The sequence below is a fragment of the Pieris brassicae genome, chromosome Z, assembly GCF_905147105.1.
Source record: "Pieris brassicae chromosome Z, ilPieBrab1.1, whole genome shotgun sequence".
In the NCBI taxonomy this organism is placed as follows: domain Eukaryota; kingdom Metazoa; phylum Arthropoda; class Insecta; order Lepidoptera; family Pieridae; genus Pieris; species Pieris brassicae.
This window is the reverse complement of record NC_059680.1, coordinates 1,793,611-1,816,928: the sequence shown is the minus strand read 5'-3', so window position 1 is coordinate 1,816,928 and position 23,318 is coordinate 1,793,611. Positions and strand designations below refer to the sequence as shown.

Genomic DNA, 23,318 nt, shown 5'->3' with positions numbered 1-23,318 from the left:
ATGGTTGCAGCCCCACAAACATTTTGTAAAACAAAGTGGCGGAGAGTTTATTGGCAGTTAGTATTCATTGTTTTATGATTTGAAATTGAATTATTAAGACAAAACCTGCTTTTAATATAGGCTTTGAGATGTAATTATAGATTTCTATCATGACGGTTTCACCCTTATTACGTCACTATCAGACGTTCCAGTTGTCTTTCAATTCACCACCTCGTACGAAAAGTTTGATTGTATAGTTGCAAAACGTTACGACTCACCGTGTTGCCTATTTGGGAGATGTCGCAATCGGGTAATATTAAAAGTTTCCTTTTTTTAAAGTACCCGCGTTAAATCTGCGTTTGCGCAATAGCTGTGTGCCAAGAGGAAAATTACGAGTTTCAATAACATACTTTAATAAAAGTAATTGATTTAAGTTAAATTTTTAAAATATTATGTATAGTAATGTTATTTATTTTGACAATAATTAATGTTTTAAACGCAAATAAAAATTCAAAAATTCAAATCATATAATAACTTCATTTAGATGCTGTAAGTTACAATAGATTTGTAAAACAAATATAATACTCATCACTAGTTAAATATAAGATTATCACCAGATGTGTTCACTACATTAAACAAAAACTAAAATCAAAATTACAAAAAATAATCAAAGTTACAAAACATAATTAAAATTACAAAAAATAATTAGAATTACAAATATAATAAAATTTACAAAAAATAATCAGAATTACAAAAAAAACACAATCACAATTACAAAAAATAATCAAAATTACAAAAAAATACAATCAATATTTCGAAAAAATAAGCAAAATTGTAAAACAAAAAATTCCTAGCACCACTCGATAATCTGTAGTACGGTTTACGTGACTTTGCAACTGCCAATGTCAGTGTCATTCATAATAAATCCATCAATTTAATAAACATCAATAATTTATTTCGTACGTATGAATTATATATAACAAAAAACAAATATACTAAACAAAAAAAAAAGATTCAATCATAATAATATGTACATATTTTATATAAGTTTAAAAAAGACGAGTGTTTAATATATGTACTTGATTAACTAGAAAATATTTAAAAAAAACACATGTGCCTGACAAATACACTTCCTAAACTCAAGTTTTTTAATGAGTCATCACGGACAAACATTTACATCAGTTTAAAGGTTAAGCCCCAAAATCTTACAGGGCACGGAGCCACATTACCTGCATAGGTTTAAAGTTAGGACAAGCCCAACATGTGTATGCAGTAATGAAGACAGTGGAACATGTGCTTCTACACTGCATCATTCGCATCCAGTCACAACCTGGAGCAACAAATGCAGATGACTGTGGACCGACAGCCTCTAGGACATGTTAATATAGCATCGTGCAACTGCTGGTGCTAGTGTATTGGAATTAATGATTTTCTTTTGGAAAAAAGTCCCTGAGCATGATGGCATAGTATATAAGAGTACATTAATTAAAAACAAATCCTTTTACATATTAGTGTTGTTAGAAATAGATACTATCCACAGCCTACCAATAGTTATATTTACTGGTGTAACCTTTATTGGCTATTATTTTTCTAGGGGATTGATCTTCAACGAATGCTACATATAGTTTTGAATGTTACGTTTGTTTCATGTTCATTTTAACAATATTTTGTATCGGGTTCAAATCTATTTGCCAATATAAAACAGATATACAGAGGAATTAGATATTGGATCATGCAAAGATCCAGATGCCAGATGGTCATCCATGTAGTCAAAGATATTTTTTTATTGCCATTGATACATTGTACCTTAAATTTTCCGGGTCCAGCTCCACATCCGCTAAAACACCCCCAAACTGTTAGGTGCTTGACTAATCCTTGTGTGTAACACTTTGTTTACATGACTAAACATAATATATGTTTTATATTATATGCTTTATATTGCATGATTAATTATTGAATGTTTGTTTTATTGACCGTGCTGGTCATGTCATATATTTTCTATTATTTCTATTCAGTTTCTATCAAAAAAACCTTCTCATCTAGTTTTGGCCACTCCCTGCCATAATGTCAAATCAATGTCAAACAGTTGACGCTAAAACAAATGACGGTTTTGACATAAACAGTAAACAATTAACATGAATGCACATGCAATGATAATATACTATGCGAATTTACATCAATCTAAATACTATGTATATGTTTGTGAATATATTTATGTCAAATTGACAATTCCAATGTCATTGGGAAATAATATTAAGACTCGCTTGGGGGCCGTGTGCCAATGACAATGTCACTACCAGCTCAGTGCTATGTTTGATCTGTATGGGCTATTAAACAGCCCATTTATAACAACATAGACAAACAGTCAGTGACATAATTTTGTGATTTTTCGTATTTGACTATTTGAATCGGCCTGTCAAAACATGACAGTGACATACTCACAAACAACCCGTATACAGGGTGTACCCAAGCATTCTCCGTCGTCTAGAAATATTTTAGTAAAAAAATCGTAATTTTTAACCGATTCCGATACAGAGGCGTTGACGCACTTGCATCAACTCACGACTTCATTGGGGATCTCCGCTTCAACAATCTGTCAAACTTCAAATGACTTGGCCACTCTAGAAAGCAGACTTAAGATCGAGAGTCGTTCTAGAACACGCTCAGGAGTTGATTTAACTGACTAGTATAGATGTTCACTATTTGACATCTGACATTCGACATGTCATTTGCCATTTGACATTTGCGACATTTGACATTCTAGACGTCCGATATGCTTAGATCACACCCTGTATCATAATAAGACTCATTTTGGAGGTAATTGTTGAGCTACACTTAGCTGAGCGTTGCCAGTTGTATAGACCTGAAAAAATAAATTTATTAGAAATTAAAAAGAGACACCGGGGAAAGGAAAATAGGAAAGATAAGAGACAAGAGGAGGGGGAGGCCATTCTTAATACCTTTGACGGTCAAACGAATTGGTGTTATGGCTTCGAAAACTAAAATTAGACAAGATGGCGTCACAGTTGATGACGTAACATGCTTGTAAACAATAATTAAATTATACATATAATATAAAATCAGTCTCGAAATCGACATCAATCGACGAAAATTTTCCTGGACACTATTAGACAGGCATTCATTATCTACATGCAGTTTACGTCATGGAAGCTGGAGCTGTGCTCTTGGAAGGAGTTAGGCTGGCTTAGGTAGCCAGGACAACGCACAACGGACCTACTGAGCGTCTAAGTGCGGAAACTGAGTCCACAAACCATACGTCATCGTCGACTCGTCTTATGTCATGTGACGTATAAAATCAATTTTTTTTAAATTCTCCATAAATCTATGTCAGTTTTAGGGATGCATCGATACGCCTTTTTGGCGATACGATACCGATACCGATTCCGATACTCTTATAAAATACCGCCGATACCGATAGCAACGCTTATTGAATTAAATTAAGGTAAAATATATCGAGTTAGTTACAGTTTTTAATTTCTGAACAGTCACAACCTTTGAATAAGATTAAAGTTATAATTATTAAAATTAAATTAAATTAACATTTATAAGATTTTTGTAATTTTGTTTAATTTGGTTTCGATACCAACTACTACTCGCGATATCAGTTAAAAGCCAACTACACATTAGTCCAGCGAGATGGAATACAAACTGAATAAAACGAGGGGATTCCCCGGGCATAGATATACCGTGCCTCCTTTGCAACGAACTAGATAAAACAATATTTGCGTTTACATTATATTATTTTATTATTTACACTTCAGAAAAAAATTGAACATAATTAAATCAAAAGGAGGGCAACTGGCGGCCTTATCGCTTTCGAGCGATCTCTTCCAGGCAACCAATGTGGGTAAAGAAAAAATGTATTAAACTACATAAGATCAAGGCAAGTAGTGCAAAAATACATGTTATACACATTTATTAAGGCAAAACTAAACTAAAAAGATGATACATTAAAAATATAAAGTGAAAAGACACATAAATCACGATAATTTAAGATTAACATTACTTTAAATTTATTAATTTAACATTACTTGAATGAAACAAAGCATTTAACTGTTAGACAATTATACCTAATAGCAATATGCAGACTTTTTTAAACAAACACCCAATACACCACATCAAACACAACTCAAACCTATATATAAGTATCGCCGATATCGGTATCGGTTTCGAGATTGGTATCGGATGCATCCCTAGTTATTTTTCATATTTAATAGCCTCGGCGTATACAGCTCTCAAATCAATCACCTGTTCAAGACATGGAGGAGCACGGCAAGGGCGGTGAGCCCATCTGCGTCAGAACTCTGTCCAGCCATTGCAGGGGTCCGTTCAGGTGCAGCTCGATCCAGCACGGGGTCGATGTTACGGTTTGGCGTCTGGAAATTATTATTTAAAACAATGTCAGCGACTCTAATGGTGTATGTTGTAAATGGTAAGGGAGCGTTCAAGTGTTACGTAACGAATTTGGGGGGGGGGGGGAGATTGCTCTTGTAAAACGTTACGATGCGGGGCGGGGATTGAATTACGCGTTATTGATATTTTTGACTTTCCAGTACTTTACACCACATAATGGTAAGTTTTAGGTATACAGTCACTGGGGGTGGTCACGAAACGTTTTACTATTGGATACAGAAACGTTACGGTGCGTTTAATGGGGGGCGGGGGGTCAATAATCTCCAAAAATTGCTTGACGTAATACTTGAACGCTCCCTAGTCTAGAAAAAATAATATCATATGTCGGCAGGACGTAATATTTTTTTTAATAAAATGCTAATTGTATTTGTTTATTTTTCACACACATACGGTTAGCTATGTTTTTAGCATTTATTACATAATTCCTAATACTTAACATACAACTTTTTTATATCTAAGGTTTTTTAAGCGAAACTTCTATAATAATATTAACGTCACAATGATGTGCAGCGTTTTTGTCGAAGAGAAGAAAAGGGAGAGAGCGATTGAGAGAGAGTGAGAAAGGGCGAACGTAGCATGAAGCAAATAGCCATAGAGCGAGAGTAGGGAACAAAGAAGTGAGAAAGATCGAGAAATGTCTAAGTATATATATATATTTTTTAATTTCTAAGTATTTTTTTATTTTTTTAATATCTAAGTATTTTTCATTTTTAAATGTCTAAGTATTTTTCTTTTTTAAATGTCGGTATTTTTTTTTTTTTTAATTTATAAGTATTTTTCTTTTTTAAATGTCTAAGTATTTTTCTTTTTTAAATGTCTAAGTATTTTTCTTTTTTTAAATGTCTAAGTATTTTTCTTTTTTAAATGTCTAAGTATTTTTCTTTTTTTAAATGTCTAAGTATTTTTCTTTTTTAAATGTCTAAGTATTTTTCTTTTTTTAATTTCTAAGTATTTTTCTTTTTTAAATGTCTAGTATTTTTCTTTTCTAAATGTCTAAGTATTTTTCTTTTTTAAATGTCTAAGTATTTTTCTTTTTTTAATTTCTAAGTATTTTTCTTTTTTAAATGTCTAGTATTTTTCTTTTTTTAATTTATAAGTATTTTTCTTATTTATTTCTGTTTTAATAATAAAAAATGCATATCATATATTTGTACTCTTAAAGCAACAAATTTTATAAAAGACCTAGACTTTTTAGCCTTTTTTTGTTTTTTTTTTTCACTAAATATTTGTGTCTAATTACCTATACTCAGCGCCCCATCCTTTGACGAAACTCATCCGTATGGTGCACATCCGCGTCAACTGAAACACCGCTTCGAAGCCCTGAGAGACAGACTGACTGAGCAACGCGGCAAACTCTTGATTATTGAATATCTTCAAATTGCAACCTGAAATAACATAAATATATAAAATAAATGTATTAATTTCAGAAATAAGTGAATTATTTAAATAATTTTTTTTAATTGATCTTGAATTGTATGCGATGATGTTAGTTACTACGACTATGTATTTGCGTGTTGTTCCACGAGAATGTAAGTGCGTGCTCCTATTTTACCATGCCTCCTGCTGATGTCATGTGGAACATGGTGTAATGGTTGTAGCTCCTTACAAAAGTTGTGTAAAAATCTTGGCGATTAAAAAGAGTGGCGGAGAGTTTATTGTCAGTTCTTTTCTTCCGCTGTATACCTTTGATTTGAGAGCTGGCAGTAAATGTAAAATTAGAAGCATTTTACATACATTTCTGTTTTTGACGTTCATAAGTGTACATAGTGTTACCTATATGAATAAATGATTTTTGACCTTGATATATATATATTAACTTGCCTGGTGGTATCTTGCACACGGTGGCTGGATGCCAGCCGTACCGCTGGTTGCAATTCGGACTTTGGACGAATATTGATGAATCGCTGAGGCATTCCGCGAACACTTCACCTGGAATTTTGATAATTAATTAATTAAAAAAATAGGGTATTTCATAAAAGTCTTATTGGGATTATTGTTTTTGGGCAAACGAGCAGGAGGCTCACCTGATGTTAAGCCACTCCTGTGGTAGAGGGCTCGCGAGTGCGTTGCTGGCCTTTTATGAATTAGTACGCTCTTTGAAGCGCCCTAAGGGTATTGATTCGGAAATGCTTATCACCCATAAACGCTAATTGCCAAAGGGCTCGCGAGTGCGTTGCAGGCCTTTTATGAATCGGTACGCTCTTTTTAAAGAACCCTAAGTCGAATTGGTTCGGAAATGCCTACCGCCCATGGACACTCAACACCAAGGGGCTCACGAGGGCGTTGCCTTGTTGGCTGTACTGGTTCGGTTCTTCATGTAGCATAAATAAAATGTTTTTGTCCGGGAATCGAATCTTAGCTAAATAATAGAAATCGGCCCATACACTCACCACCTATATAGTAGAGTCGAACGCCTTTCCCAATATGTCTGCGTGTTTGTTCCACAACCTCATTTCTGTTCACATTCGAGAGGAGACCGAGGCAGAAACTGAAAAAAGGCAACAATTTCTTAATAGACTAACAAAAAATTTTTTTTTATAAATTATTTACGATTATATCTCTAAATTCAGAAAAAAAATTTCATCCAATTTCATCTTTGTTACGAAGAAATTCTAAAAAAAATCTAAATTGTATATTTTTTCAAGTTTTTTTTGATGAAATCCCAAAATTCAGTAAAAAGGATTCTCATTCAATTTAGTTCTGGTATAAAAAAATATCCAAAACCTAAGTAATTACAAAAAAATCAACTATAAAATCAGGATAAACAAAAAAATATATACTAAAAACAATGAAATCCTACCCACCGTTCACTATTACTGGGATCGGTGAACCCATCCACCGTGATCGAGGGCTGCGACGCGTGGAACGTCTCCCCGACCCTGGTGTTCAGCTCGTAGTAGCTGATGCTGCACCAGAACGCCGGCTCGTGGTACAGTACTGGAGCTGTCTCTGGCCCTAATGTTCCTGGCGAGGGGCTCAGCCGAGTTAAGTCTGCAAATGGTTAAGAATGTTGTTACTGGAACTAATTTAATTACTATAAAGAAAGAACATTAAAAAATATTTTTTGTTGTCTTATTTCATATTATTTGATACAAACAAAAATTTTTTTTTTGTCTTATTTCATATTATGTAATACAAACAAAAATTGTTTTTTTTTGTCTTATTTCATATTATGTAATACAAACAAAAATTGAAAATTATTAGATTTTCTGTTAATTTCTTCTTTTCTTACTGTCGCACTTTGTACCTAACTCTATCAGATGGTGAAACAATTGTCATGGCAGTATAATTTTTTTTTTTTAGAAATTGTGACCTATCCGTGTTCCGCCATAACATATCTTTTTTTAAATTAAAATTGATTTATTGTAAGCTGTGTCCGTAGCTTAGAGGTCCAAAAGCCCTGGATTATTGTAAACTGAACACAGTAAAAGACACACTAACATTAATTAGAGATTTAGTAGAATCGATGCTATACAGATCAAAAGTAATATTAATATAACATTGGAAGAAATTTTACACATGAAAGAAATTTTTTGATACCAATATATTTGTATCAAACAAAAATATATTTTGAAAATTGTACTGGTTTAATGTAAAAAAATATTGACAAAATATTAAAAAAAAATGTAAAAAGTATCAAGATTAGTTAAAGAATTAATTATCATAATTAAAAGTATCAAAACTAGTAAGTAAACTAGTATTAAAATATATATATATAATTATCATAATTTAATTCAAATTTCTTAATAGCTTAATGCAAAATTATAAAATATAAAAATGGCTCAACACACTCACTCATATTATCATTATGGTCCATGGGGTCGCCATCTTCGCTCATATATCCTGGGGGTGGAGTTTCAACCGTCGACGAACTGCTATAAATTCAAACATTACATACAAAAGCTATATAGACAGAGTAAATATATAAAGATTTCAATATATATAAAAACTAGTAGAATGCCAGCAATGGAAACAAACGTACGTTAAGAAGAAAAACTAAAGTAATAGATGTGTATGTGCTCAAATCAGAAGTGGCAATGGGTGGAGCAATACCAAGATGCACAGGTAAAAGTTGGACTCTAAACGCTATATGGAAAGGAGACTTTGGAAGCACTGCCGAGAAACAGCGAGTAGCCAAGCAGATCAAGTGACGCAAGTGCAAATGGATAGGCCATACACTCGGAAAAGATTCCAATCACATCTCAAAGCGGTGCTGGAACCCGTAAGGAAAGCAGAAAGCCTGGCGTACAGTTGTAGATGAGACGAAGAAAGCCAGAAAGACCATGGGCTAGGTAATATACGAGGCTTAAGATCGAACGCCATGGAGACTCACTGTGGACGCCCCAGTTATAGGTCATAAGTCCGCATAAATATCTAGCTGCGTTTAAAGCAGATCCATTTATGACATAATTTCTTTGTGTGTGTAAGGTTTTTTGTATGTTGTGTGTTATGTATGTTTCGTTAGTGTCTTTTTAAACTAAAATACTTACAGATGTACGGTGGTATTTCCAGGTACTTGCTGGCCCAGCGTTGCCTCGAGATACAAGGCGCTGTGAGCGCCCACAACGCCATTTTGCATAACGCTGGAAATGTTGCTGGATTAATATGCTTGAAAGGGTTCAAAGAAAAGCCACGTAAATCAGAGCACTTCGACACTTAATCTTAATGATCATCAAACCTATAAAATCCACAGGAATTGAGGAGCTCCTTAGTTAGAAGACAGAATAATTTCAAATTCCCTGAAGAACTTCCAAGCCAAGTAGTGTCTGACTGGAAAAGGCTTTCGGCAATCTCTTTGAACTCTTTTAACAGATTTTTTTTATGTAACAGGAGGCAAACGAGCAGGAACCTCAGCACATGTTAAGTGATACCGCCCATAGACACTCAAAGCTAGAGGGAATGCGTTGCCGGCCTTTTTTAGCATAACTTAATATTAGATAAAATAACGTTATAGGAACACTGGTTACTGGGTTCCTCTGTGTAATACGCTTCTAGTGTAATAGGGCGTTATATGGGGGACGGAAATCGCGTTATTCAAAACTCGTTATAAAGGGAATTAATGTATAGGCTTTCTCCAACTGGCTCCATCACTCTACCTCGAGGGAAATATATATGTTTCAATAAGGTAGTTAAATCAGAGAGATAATTGAATCTCTAGACAGTTAATTAAATGTCGATATTCAATCAAGTCGCTAAAGTTCCGTCCGACAAGTGAGTGAACAAAACGTTTGACGAGTTTCCTAAACGTTCCTAGGAAACAAGACTAACCTAATCATTTACAATAAAGCAAAACACGGAATTTCCAAGCTCTCACGATCCCCAGTACTTCACGATCTCACCGAAATAACAATAACAAATGAAATAATCATGGCGAAGTCTTGTTTTACATTATTAATCAACTCGCTGGCTTTCGGTCAGACAGATAGTTAAACGTTTTCGACGCTGCTTTAATTAAATCAAAATACTAGCGACTTGATTGAATATCGACATTTAATTAACTGTCTAGAGATTCAATTAACTCTCAGATTTAACTGCTTTACTGCGACATATATATGATCTAAATACGCCATATTTGTCACTTGCCATCACACATTTATTCAACGAATATGTAATAACACAACATCGGTTTATATAGGCTGTATAAAAATTTATTTATTTTAAATGGAAATAATTAATTACCTAGAACATTTTTTTATATATCTGCGGTTCACCAACACCTGTCATATGATTCTACTACGACTTTACATTAACTTATGGTACACTGTATATACTAACTTGTCTGTGTGCTCGTGTATGGGCTGATAATCCGTGTATGGAGGCGGAGCCCTGGTCTCGTTTTCAGGGCAACGAGGCACCAAAATTGGCGGCAAAGCTTAAAAATAAAAAATGTGTGAACTAGTGTGTACACACGTAAGAAGTGAAACTTTTTTATGACTTTATTTTTCAAAAAATGATCTACTATATGCAACTTTACAGAAATTGGTTAAATAAAGTTAAATAAGATAAAGTTTAACAAGTCTTTTATTATCATAGACATGAATACAAATAATACAATTATTTCAATTTACCTTATTACTACTAAGATTATTACAGAATTTAATTAATTGTAATAGAATGATTACTATCATTGTTATCGTTATTATATATTTTTGTTAGTAATGGCTTCGAATCTCTTCTAATTAAGAAAAAGATGGCGCGTAACGAAAAAATGTGTCGCGTAACCGAAAAATGTGACCGTAAATTTTTTTTCAAAGCCGATAATGAAGTTTCACTTCAATAAAAAAAATCTATAATCGTTAATCAAGATATGTTAACAGTCAATATGGTTTAACTTATTATAAACATAGTTTCTTTTTTAAAAAGCAGAAACGCAATTCAGTAATAATAACTCAAAAATTACTGAACCGATTTTGATGATACGTATATCTGCCTATATTTTAATGTAATTGTTTATTACAGTGTAAACTCTTTATAACGAATTTCAAGTTACCGAGCATATTTTTCGTTATAGAAAGTATTCGTTATATGAGATGGTTACAATAATTTATAATTATATTACTGACAATAGGTAAATTACTCTAAACACATATATTTTGTTAAGTTTGCCTGACGCGCTATGCCAATATCAGTTAGTAATGTGGTATATTCATGAAACAATAAGAATTTTTCTACGTGTTAATGAAATTAACAATAACAAAGGCGAGACGGCTGATTATGACCTCAGGTGTCATTCTTAGAAATCGGCACCTCAAAAGGTTCGTTTTGTAAGCTGTATGTTGTTGATGTTTTAATATGAAAATATTTATGTGTTTTAGAGAATTAATGTATTGGTTCTGTGTTAAATCAAACAAATTTATCTCATTTCTACGTAATAGAGAGTATGTGGTTATAACGAACGACGTTATAAAGAGTTTACACTATATATAATTTATGTTTGTTATTAGATTACGAATTAAAACATACAAAACTTTCTATTTAGTATATATTAAACAGAAATAATTTATTTTAACTTTATTAAGGAACACAGAAGACAGAGGCCTAGTGAGGACACTAATATTGTCCCAATATTTTTTTAATGTAATAGCAGGCAAACGGGCAAGAGGCTCACCTAATGTGAAGCGATACCGCCGCCCATGGCACTCACATTACTTAGAAATACTTCAGTGGTAATTATGAGGGTACATTACCCTAATATATATTCATAAATTACCTGGCGAATCAATCTTGTTATAATGATATGGGTTTATGCAGACCTCATCCTTCTTTGATTGATAAGCGTATTCACAGTGGTCCACCGGTTTTAATTCATGCTGGCTCTGAAATTATATCTTTATTTATTAACTAGCAATGATCTCGTGGTGGAAAGTCTACAAGCCGGACTATAGATACATTTTTCTTAGTTATTAATTACTTCCTTTCAGATTAAGATACATTCATCAATCAACATAATTTACTTTACAACGTATATTAATACATTATTAAATTCGTAACATCATTTACGTAGATTGTAAATTTAAATTTAAAAATTATATACATGTAGTATTGTCTTTTGTTAAAATAGCTTTTACACATTAAGAAAAACACTCTTTGAACGGATTAAAGCTATGTATATGTATTAACTATAAGTTTTAATAATAATACATAGCTTTAATCCGTTCAAAAAGTGTTTTTCTTTTACCATACATGTATTGAATTCTTGATTATATTGTTAAAAACAGAAACAAAACATCAAAATGCAAAACTTTTTCTATAGTAGTAGAAAAGATTACTTAGTAGAACTTCTTAACATAAAATATGTTTATTATGGAATATAAGATACATGTATCACTTATTTTATTTATTTATTTATTGTAAAGTGTTCTTAATACAAGGAAGTTGTGGTGAAAACACAAACTGTGCACAGTTTTTCAATCCACCAGGACGTCGAACATAATTAAATCATTAACACACATACATATATACTAAGGCCAGTGACATATAAACTGTAAATTTATAACAATCAAACCATTCAAACGATTTAAAATTGCACGTAAAACGTCATAAACAAATCTAAACACTGACGCGCCATAGACTTATTCTACGTCATTAAATTTGTACCGCAGACATGCATACTCATCGGCAAAGAAGACAGAGGGTGTATGCCGAGAGAAAAAGCCGGCGTCAAAAACTCTTGGTACTCTTTTAAAATAAAAAAATCATACAAAATGACTATGGTAAACATAGATAGAAGAAACCAAAAAGGATACACAATCCGCTCTTTATTTGTCCCAAATTAATAATTACAAAACTGAACAGAAACCTCGCAATCCAGTTTCCGGAAGAGGCACCAGTTCACAGTCATAACGTGTGAGCCAACCATATTTGAGGGAATTAAATGACCCGTCAAACAACGACACCGCCCGAGTCACATTTGAGCAGCCCAGCAGTCCCAGTTATAAAACTAAACCTAGTGCGCATGTCACGTATCTCCCTTCCTCCAGGCTCAACAGGCTGAGACGCAAAAGCCGCACCGCAAAACATAAACATCCCTATACACAACATTTGACGTAGTCTTGTTGCATCAAAATAACTTCATGTCTTAGAGTTTCGACTCGGGATAGGCCAACATACAATTGCCCATGGGTAAAGCATTATTTTTGAATGTATTGATACGTTCTATAATACTATTAGTTCTATAGTTTACACAGCGCACGCATAAAAGACTTTATGGATAATTTTTATACTATTGCATTTTTATTAGGAATCCCTATTTTTGTTAATAGCTATGTCAGTCAGTGAAGATGCAGTTTTCTAATGGCGAAAGAATTTTTAAAATCGGTCCAGTAGTTTTGGAGGCTATTCAATACAAAAAAAACAATTAAATCTTTGTGAATCAACGAACCCTACGTTATCCCTGACGAACACAGGCTTATAGAGTATTTTTTTTAAAGTTACGAGCTCCATATGAATCTATTGATAATAGAGCAAAGTTTTAAAGAAGACATCAATATCTACAAAATAGTTTAACAAAATAAAATATTTTTACATTTATTACCAAGAAAATCTTTAGTGAAAATCATTGTGGTATGCGCAACCGCTGAGCACAGATAAATATTCTTATGTAGGATGCATCCAAAATCCTAACTTTAATAGTCTTTTCTGATTCAACTATAGTGAGATATCTTTTTTCTAGAACAGAAGGCAATATGGGAGGATATTCAAGGCTCGCTTGATATTCACTCACACTGCCAGAAGTCTTAAGCTTGTCTTACCCGAAGTCAAATAGGTTTGAAATTACTTCAATGATTCTTTATATTTTCTAATAACTATTTCAATCTATTTTCATCACAGTGTAAACAGTTTGGGTTAAAAGTATAGCTAATACATCTATAACACTTCTTGAATATTTTTATAAACCAGTCAATGTAATCATATATGGGTTTTGGCTCCTGTTTCATTGATCTTTCAAAGTAGCCAGCCTCCTGTGTCTGATAAGTCTTACTTAACTTCCCAATAACCGTTTCCATACAATATTATCCTACATCATACATAGTGTTATACGCACATAATATAATAATGACTGACCTAACCCAACCAATGAGCATAGCAACGCTTACATTTTACTTGTCTCTTTAATGGACAGTGTGATTGATCTATGATTTCTTATCTATGGTAGATATTAATATAAGGCTCTTCACTATGAACGCTGTAGATATCTTAAGTGTGACCCCAAAATGTCCAAATTGTATTAGATTTGACATAAAAATATTTGGCAATTGAAATATTGTTATAAAATTCAAATGTTATACCTGTAGCTGCGGCCAGCGCCACAGCCTGCAGTAAACCACATGCGGCAAGCCCTTGCGATATTGTCCATTCAATATATTATCATTCGGTTTTGCCCTGCAAAACAAAATCATTTATTCATATTGGTAATACTATATACACTATTATACTGTAACTACTAATGTACTATTTAACATCAAATCAATAGTAGAATGAATTAAAACTGACAACAAACACTCTGTAATATTTTTTTATCACAGCAAATTTATTTTACAGTTGTAAGACAACATAAGATCATATTCCTAGTCACATTATAATCATATCATAATCAACCTCAATAATAATATTCATTTAAAAATTTAAAGTATCCATGACAACCATTAAGCTCTGTGGTATCAGCATACATGTGTGTTCCATGTTAGTTCATATTATTTTCTATCTATTCATGTGTTGGCTTAACAATGAATTATTTGACTGATTTTATAGAAAATAGAGTTATCATACTCTTATTTCCGAGTTTAAAATATTATTGCCAATGGATTTCCACAATTTGTATAAGCTTATTATTACTTATACCAATCATACTAATGAATACATTTACCTGGGACAGTTAAGGACACAAAAAGATTATTAGCAATGAAGTTGGGACAAGAATAACAAACGGCTGGAAAAAATATAGAGTTCGTGAAAGATAAAAGCTACATACATATACAAAAATCAAATAATTTAACACCTCTACATGTCCCTATTTATGGTAGCCAACCATGGGTTTTATAAAAGTCGAGACAAAAGTTATAAACATTACCTCTAAAAGAAGAAGACTTAAATGGGGATGGACTGGGCACATGATAAGAGGAAAAGACAAATGGAGTAAAATTGTGACACTATGATACCCTAGGGAAGGTAAAAGGAGTAGATAGAGGAAGACCACAAAAAATATGAGATGAAAACATCAGACAAGTGGCGGGAGAAATGTGGAATAGAGTAGCCCAAGAAAAACATGAATAGAAAAGGTTGGAAGAGGAGCAGAAATCAAGCTAGATCCAAATATTAGAATAGTTTTTTTAACATTCTAATACCTAGTTTAATTTAATGAACTTTGTTTATGTGCCTAAGTCGATCTGAATAAAAAAATATATTATTATTATCATATATACTTTAATCACATTGGTAAAGTACTAAAATAATTAAAAACATACACAGAGATATTGCTACTAAGCCAGCAGTAATATGTTAATGTTTTTTGGATGTAGTAAATAAATTTACATAATTACATGGTAAGTAATTCAATTTATATAGATATTCCTAATGATTCACTATTAGTTTTGTTTACAACACAATACAATTTCATTGACACAACTATACTTTGGTCTTTTCTAATTTAGGTAATTTATAAAATAATCCACAACAATTTTATAATTAATTTAAATTGTTACATTAAATATAATCAATAATTTAAGTTAAATATGTGCTTTTACTTTATTTGTAACAAAATATATTATGTATATGGGTATAAAAATTCTAAATGAAAATTATACTAATAAATATATATATAATGAATACATTGGATATTTGGACAAATATGAATATATATTCATATTTGAGTTTGTTACTCAATGTAATGCTTATTTTTTTATGAATTTACTTTTATTGTCACTTTTTATATGGAATTTATATTTTCATTTATATTTTGTATTTAGGCTTTCAGTAATAACAATGTAGTTAATAAGCATGCTAAGTCGTATAATAACCTAAGTTATAGTCATATAAATAACAATTATATTCAACATTCAATTAATAAATTCGCATGTTTTCACAAAATAATATAACACTATCTTAGATTTGTGTATCAGGAAGTAATATAGCAAAGATAAAAGGCGACCTTACCCAATCAGATTCCAATTAGAAATTTGAAATATATTATCCAACACACAAATAACAAGAAACAATTAAATAAACTAATACACGATTTATTTAAAAAATCTATTATAAATTATAGAGGTCTAAAACCGGCGGCCATCTTGGCAAAGCTTCTATTTTCACGGCTCCGTGACCTGCGTTTTGATATGCGTCCTGTCGGCAACAACGCTACCAAATCGCAGAGATCACTGTTCGGCGTTCGCTGAAAATGTAATGCGCAATACAAATTTTCGAATCGATCGGGTTTTACATTTAGGTGTGGGGGCTTTCCTAGAATACTGCGCGCCATGTTGAATTTTCCGGTTTTGGTCAATGAAAAATTAAAGTTCAACGAACTTTTGATTTTTATGTCGTTTAGAAATAAAACGATAAATATTTCAGCGGTTGGCCTTGAATCTTTACGTTTGTACGTAAGAACAGAAATTTCTACGAAAGACACCGGTCATAAACAGCCATCTCGCCTTTGTTATTGTTAATTAACACAGAAAAATTCTTATGTTTCATGAAGATGATTCCACCACATCCCAAGTCATGCACAAAATACTCAAAAAAATATAAATCAAATATTGGCATAGCAAAACACGTCAGGCAAAGTTAACAGAATATAACTCTTTAGAATACCTATTGTAATTTTTTCTTCCCTGCATATAACGAAAAACTAATGCATGATACCTTGAAATTTGTTATAAAAAGACTTACACTGTACTGTTACATTTATTTATTTACTTTAGTATATGGTGTTTCGTCTTCAAATTATGTAGTAAATGAATACAAATATTATGAATTTTAATTTAATCAAACATAATTGATACATGTTTTTAAGGGGCAGTGTCAATTGGACATGCATATGTAATCAATTATTAGTGGTTCTGTAACTCTCTGTCATTAAAGTATGTATAGTTACTTAAACCAGCATAATTAGAATGATTTAGTATTTGTAATGGGGAATATTTCCAAAGACATCTATAAAAATGCATTAATATGTTTTCATGGCTTTCGCTTAAAGCAGCAGTTGTATATTGTATAATTTATTTGTTAAATATAAAGAACTTGCATGTTTATAAACAGGTATGTTAGAAAAAAGTACTCCAATCAGAATTCACATTCCAACTCCAATTCCCATTTCAACTGTGAATAATATTATCCCTAATGTAGAAATAACAGTTTTAAAAATTATTTCTCTTAGTACAACGGTTAATTTTTTAAATGGATACACAAACTAATTCCTTCTTGCTTTATACTATTTTACTTTGCCTGCTCACTTGATGGAAGGTGGAATTTCTTGTTACCTCAAAAATTCCATATTCCATGGTCCAGAGAAAAGCCCCATGTTTCATTAGTTACCAGAGTGGAAAAGAAATGATAAAGGAAAAGAGGCACAATGGAGTCAATAGGGTTTAAACCTATTCCTATCTCAATCTCTGCAGCTTAAATCTGTAGATCTCTTTTAAATGTTGTTCCGGCATTGCAGTACATAAAATCAGTGTGTTATATTATTATTATGTGTATAATAAAACAAAGTGAACATTTAAGACACACAGCAGTAAGAAATGTTATAAACAACTAAATAAAATTTTACATTTTCTTCTAATGCTCTTGTTATATTATTGTAACAAGACATTTATCTAAGGTAAAGCAAAGTCCAAAGGGGTTTTATGAATTTTACTGACACATTTTTCATTTGAGGTAAACACCATTATTTTTTGAGTGTGGTAGGTTTATGCAAATTGTAATTGCTATGTGTAAAGTAATAATGGTAAGTAAGTTTTAATATTTTCTATAAATAAAACAACCAATATCCACTTCACATAAAATATATGATGATAAAATAAACTTAAATTATTGCTCACAGTCATTCTTATAAAACATTTTTAAAGGGAACTCCTCCAAGTGGAAGAACAAAGAAATAGGTATGTTACCTTGGTATTGTTACACATTTGGTATGACCGCTTTGATTCGATAACGCCTTCTCAAGCTCCTCAATAGCTCCAGTTTTCTTCAATTTCTTTACCAAACTCTTCACGGCCTTTTCCGACCATTTATCTTCAGCGGCTGACGTGCCTTCAGGACCTTTTTTCCATCCCAGTAAGCGCTTAACCACGGGTGGTGTTAAGGGAAACATGTTTATATCACTTTTATATGCTACACAATTATGGCTTCAGCCATTAGAAGTCAAAATAAAATACTTAATAAAATTGACAGATCAATAGGATGCGTCCTTAAGCACTATTTATAAATATGGGGTTTGTATTGAAACGCGAAAATTAATATTTCACGACACCTTTTATTCGGCACTTACAAAAGTAATCACTACGACATTTTTCGGTGAGTATGTATTTCTTGAGTTTTAATTCTATTTAATAATTCGCAATGAGCAGTTCGTCGTTCGTCCATGATAATCGAAGCTAGACTCGTGAAGTTCGCACGAAAGGGGCAATCAATAGTATACAATTTGCACAGAGCACATTTGACTATTTGAGACGAATAAAACGGAACACTATAGAATAAAAATGTGTCCTCGGCGTAATAAAATAAAGGCTTCAACTACAAAATACATATAACTGCCATCGCTGTAACGCTTGCCACTTGTATAGTATTAATAAAAGTAAAAAAGCGCAACATTTTTCAGACAATGTATCTTCAATAATCGCACAGATTATGAAAAGGAATTCCCACGAATGTATGTTTAAACTTTAAACCTACAGAACTTAAATAAGTCCATTTGCCGCGGAAATATTTCAGTCATGCCAGTAATTATGGCTACAATTTTACTGTGCCTCATCTAATAAGAGATATTAGAAACCATGCCACAGGCGTTATCTTAATAGTACTAACTAAATATAGATGTCACTGTATAACAGGTTTTAATTACATAAAGAGAAATTTTTATATAAATTATAAACATTTTTAAATGTTATGTAAGGAATAATAACCTGGTGTAAAAAAGAATCAGAATCAAAAAATAATTGGCTACTTTACTTAAACCAGCGTAATGAGATTAATATTTGTAAAGGGGAATATTTCCAAAGACATCTTTAAATATGCATTAAAATGCTTCCATGTCTTAAAGCAGTTGTATATCGCAGAATTTATTTGTTAAATATAAAAAAATGAATGTTTATGAGCAGGTATATTAGAAGTACTCTTATCAGAAAATAATGACTTCCCATTTCAACTGTTAATAATAATATCCTTAATATAGAAGTAACAGTTGTAAAAATTATTTCTCTTAGTACAATGGTTCATTTTTTAAATATATTTCATGTGTAATTTAGGAATACATTGGACCTAAAAGTTTATCCTATGTAACTTTGAACATTGGCACAAAATAAAAAAAATTGTTTCAATAAAAACTCTAGCGATGATCTGGAATTTGGTACTATTACAGTCATGAAATTTTGAGTAAGCTAGTATTTTCTCAGTTTCATCTAGATTTAATTATTACACTTTAAAATTAATTTAAACAAAGTCCTTGATTTAATTTTTTACATATCCTGCTGATTTGATGGAAGGTGGAGTTTTTCTTTGCCTCAGAAATTCCATGTTCCATGGTCCAGAAAAAAATCACAGGTTTAATTAGTTACCAGTGCAGAATAGAAATGATAAAGGAAAACAGGTCCTATTAAATCAATAATTTAAAGCCTATTCCTATCTCACTCTCTACACCTTTAATCTATAGACCACATTTAAATGTCACTGACATTGCAGTACATAAAATCAGTTTGTTATATTATTATTATCTGTATTGTAAAACAAAGTGAACATTTAACACACCCACTGCTGTATACACATACAGTGTATACAGCAGTAGGAACGTTTATGAAGAACTAAAAAAAAAATTTTTTTTTTCCTAATTCTCTTTAGCTGCATAAAATTGTAACTTACAAATGTAATTGTAACATTAATCTAAGTCGAGTGTTTTATAAATTGACACAGATATTCTAAGACTATGGTAGGTATATGTAATTGCTATATGTGTAAAGTTTTAATGGTAACTAAGTTTTATATTTTTCTATAAATAAAAAAGAAAATTCACAGTCATTCTTATAAAACATAATTATAGGGAACTCCTATGTTAATTGAACAAAGAAATAGGTATGTTACCTTGGGATTGTTACACATTTGGTATGACCGCTTTGATTCGACAACGCCTTCTCAAGCTCCTCGATAGCTCCAGTTTTCTTCAATTTCTTTACTAAACTCTTCACGGCCTTTTCAGACCATTTGTCTTCAGCGGCTGATGTACCTTCAGGACCTTTTTTCCATCCTAGTAAGCGCTTTACCACGGGCGGTGTTAAGGGAAACATGTTTATATCACTTATATATGCTACACAATTATGGCTTCGGCCATTAGAAGTCAAAATAAAATATTAAATAAAATTATTGACAGATCAATAGGATTCGTCCTTTAACACTATTTATAAATATGCAGTTTGTATTGAAACACGAAACTTAATATTTCACTACACCTTTTATTCAGTTCATTCAAAAGTAATAACTATGACATTTTTGGGTAAGTATATATTTTTTGAGATTTAATTATATTTAATAATTCACGATTAGTAGTTCGTCGTTCGTCCATGATAATCGAAGCTAGACTCGTGAAGTTCGTACAAATGAGCAATCAATAGTATGTAATTTGCACAGAGTACAAATTTGACTATTTGAGACGAATAAAACGGAACACTATAGAAGAATAATTTATCCTTGGAGTAACAAAATCAAGGCTTCATCTACAAAATACAGATTACTGCCATCTCTGTAACGCTTTGGTTAGTTTTAATAAAACTAAATGCGCAACAATTTTGAAAGAGTGATTATATATGATATGATGGAATAGCAGCTATAGCAATTAAATAAAACGGAAATAAAACTTGTAAACATTGTGTTTACTTGTATATGAGAAAATATAATTTTTATAGCCGCTAGTCCACCCTATCAGTAGTAGATTTTGAATTTTCTTCTCATGAAACAGTTCAAAATAGTTGTTATCTACCTAGAATTTATCGATTACTTCGCTCTATTCTTTTAAGAAATATACTCAGCAGTATCTTGTAAAATCGTCTTGTAAAATAAATATTACAAAATACTTTGATCCAGACATTGAGTCATGCTCAAATGGGCCACACACGTCACTGTGAATTATCTGTAGGTAGAGATTATTTGCCCAACTCTTTGGAATTGTAGAGTGGAAAATTTTCCTTTGATACAAGTCTCACAGATACCTAAAGCTTTTTCTTTAAAGTCGAGCCCTCGCATCATCTTATTTATAACCATTTCTTTTAGGTCTCTTTCATTGACGTGACCTCTTGTGCCATTTCATAATTTCGCTTTCATCACTAGGCGTGTAGTTTGCTGTCTCTTCCGGTTTATCAAATTCAAGATAGTATAATCCATTTATTGTGTTAGCTTTTGTGGTGTATCGCCTCTTTCATTATTAAGTTACTGGCCGGTAAGCCAGTGAGATTATATTCAATAATGTGTCAACATTATGTCATTAATAAAATAATGGAGATATAGACAACAATGTATTTTATTTCTTTATGTATATTTAATATTGGCGACGAGTTTGAAACCCACGATCACGATATTAATGATGAAAAGAGCAAAAATACAGCAGAGTACCCAAAGAGGGTTACTCATTAGAATAGAAAAATATGTAACATCGAGGCGAGAAAAATATATAGCGTCGATGTCTGACGAGGACATCAGTGTGAAAGTCGCGCCGAGCTTGTGGCAAGGATTTATGGACAGACTCTTGCAGGGGCTGGAAGGAGTCAGATGCTTTGTCGATGATATAATTATTCAAGGAGATTCAAAGGAAAAATTGTTACAAATACTTAAGCTTGTGCTAGATAAACTGAAAGAAAGCAACCTCAGAGTAAACAAGGATAAGTGCTATCTTTTTAAAACAAGTATAAACTACCTAGGGCACACTATAGATAAAGATGGCCTAATAAAAACAGAACGCCCAGTAAACACTGCAGGATTGAGAACGTTTCTCGGTATGGCAAATTTCTTTAATAAATTCATACCCAATCTCGCATCCATCACGAATCCCTTGAACAACTTACTAAAGAAAGAATCAAGCTTCCAATGGACTACACAGTGCGAAGAAGCCTTCACCAAAATCAAAAAAGAAATATTAAGCAAAAGAGTATTGACACACTTTGATCCAACAAAATCACTAGTATTGGCCACTGATGCTTCACCACTAGGGCAGGTGCAGTCCTATCATAGACTTACTGACGGATCAGAGAGGCCTGTTGCGTTTGCCTCGAGAACATTATCAGACAGCGAGAAAAGATATAGTCAAATTGACAAAGAAGCTACGGCGATTCACTGGGGACTAAAAAAAATTTTCTACTATGTCTACGGCCGAAAATTTTCCCTCATAACAGACCACAAACCACTTACAAGCATATTTCATCCAAATAAAACCTTACCAGCAATGAGCACTATGAGGTTATTTCATTACGACCACTTCTTGTCCGGATTTGACTACAACATTGAATATAGAACTTCAGCGAATAACTCCAATGCCTACTACCTATCAAGATTTCCAATAGAGTCTACAAGGACTAATAAAATAGACCAAACTACAATTCCAATTAGAGCAAATTAATACTATAGACATCAACCTAAATACGATAGCAACTGAGACTAAAAATGATTCAGAACACAGACCTCTACTACAGGCACTTAATTCAGGGATCTCGCTAAGAACACTCGGTCTCAAGGAGTCGTGTCACAATGAGTTAACATTACATGACGGCTGTATACTAAGAGGAGCGCGCGTTCCTATTCCTAGAACACTTCAGGAACGCGTGCTAAATGAACTACATCTCGGCCATCCAGGAATAGTTAAGACGAAACTATTGAAACTATCATTCTTTGACCAACAGGCTTCTCTGCAATGCCCTTTCTTACTGCAATCCTTGCAAAATTGCACCCTTTTCTTTGTCTTTGTGTAAAATGCTTCGCTTTGCCTTATTGCTTCGTAGTCTTCTACGATTTTTATTTTTAAATTGTCAGGACTTGGCAGAAAATCTCTCGACTCAATTGCCGTTCGGATGCTATCGAAATTTGTAGGTAAACTGTACAACATCGTTATGCTTAATAACTCTGGATGAATTTTGACATCCATGGCTTCTAATTTACCTACTACATCCATAAAATTATTAAGATGGTCTCTCACATCTTCTTGTGGAGTCATTTTC

At 32.4% G+C, this 23,318-nt stretch overlaps 1 protein-coding gene across 3 annotated transcripts; it reads right to left on the bottom strand.

The window, feature by feature from the left end:
* Positions 1 to 2,019: 2,019 nt before the first annotated feature.
* On the bottom strand, positions 2,020 to 22,272 carry LOC123718478 (mothers against decapentaplegic homolog 3). 3 transcript variants are annotated; one of them, XM_045675015.1, is made up of 12 exons: positions 20,203 to 22,272; positions 14,202 to 14,295; positions 11,624 to 11,729; positions 10,189 to 10,285; positions 8,904 to 8,996; positions 8,209 to 8,285; positions 7,218 to 7,404; positions 6,804 to 6,901; positions 6,235 to 6,342; positions 5,654 to 5,798; positions 4,249 to 4,376; positions 2,020 to 2,842 (listed from the first exon to the last, which is right to left on the bottom strand). In XM_045675015.1, the coding sequence occupies exons 1-11, from the start codon at positions 20,403 to 20,405 to the stop codon at positions 4,253 to 4,255; spliced, it is 1,332 nt and encodes a 443-aa protein (XP_045530971.1). In that variant the 5' UTR covers positions 20,406 to 22,272; the 3' UTR covers positions 2,020 to 2,842; positions 4,249 to 4,252. The 3 variants fall into 3 exon arrangements, with proteins under 3 accessions (XP_045530971.1, XP_045530970.1, XP_045530969.1); XM_045675014.1 differs by having other exon boundaries at positions 8,209 to 8,288; positions 20,203 to 22,268; XM_045675013.1 differs by lacking the exon at positions 20,203 to 22,272 and adding an exon at positions 18,018 to 18,499 and having other exon boundaries at positions 8,209 to 8,288.
* Positions 22,273 to 23,318: the final 1,046 nt, after the last annotated feature.

Coding starts and splice junctions, on each gene's coding strand:
- LOC123718478 (XM_045675014.1), bottom strand. CDS start 20,405: ATGTTTCCCTTAACACCGCCCGTGGTAAAGCGCTTACTAGGATGGAAA. Junction 7,405..8,208: donor GGACCATAATGATAATATGA/GTGAGTGTGTTG, acceptor AACCATTTGCAG/ACTTAACTCGGCTGAGCCCC. Junction 6,343..6,803: donor TCGACTCTACTATATAGGTG/GTGAGTGTATGG, acceptor TCAAAATTCCAG/GTGAAGTGTTCGCGGAATGC.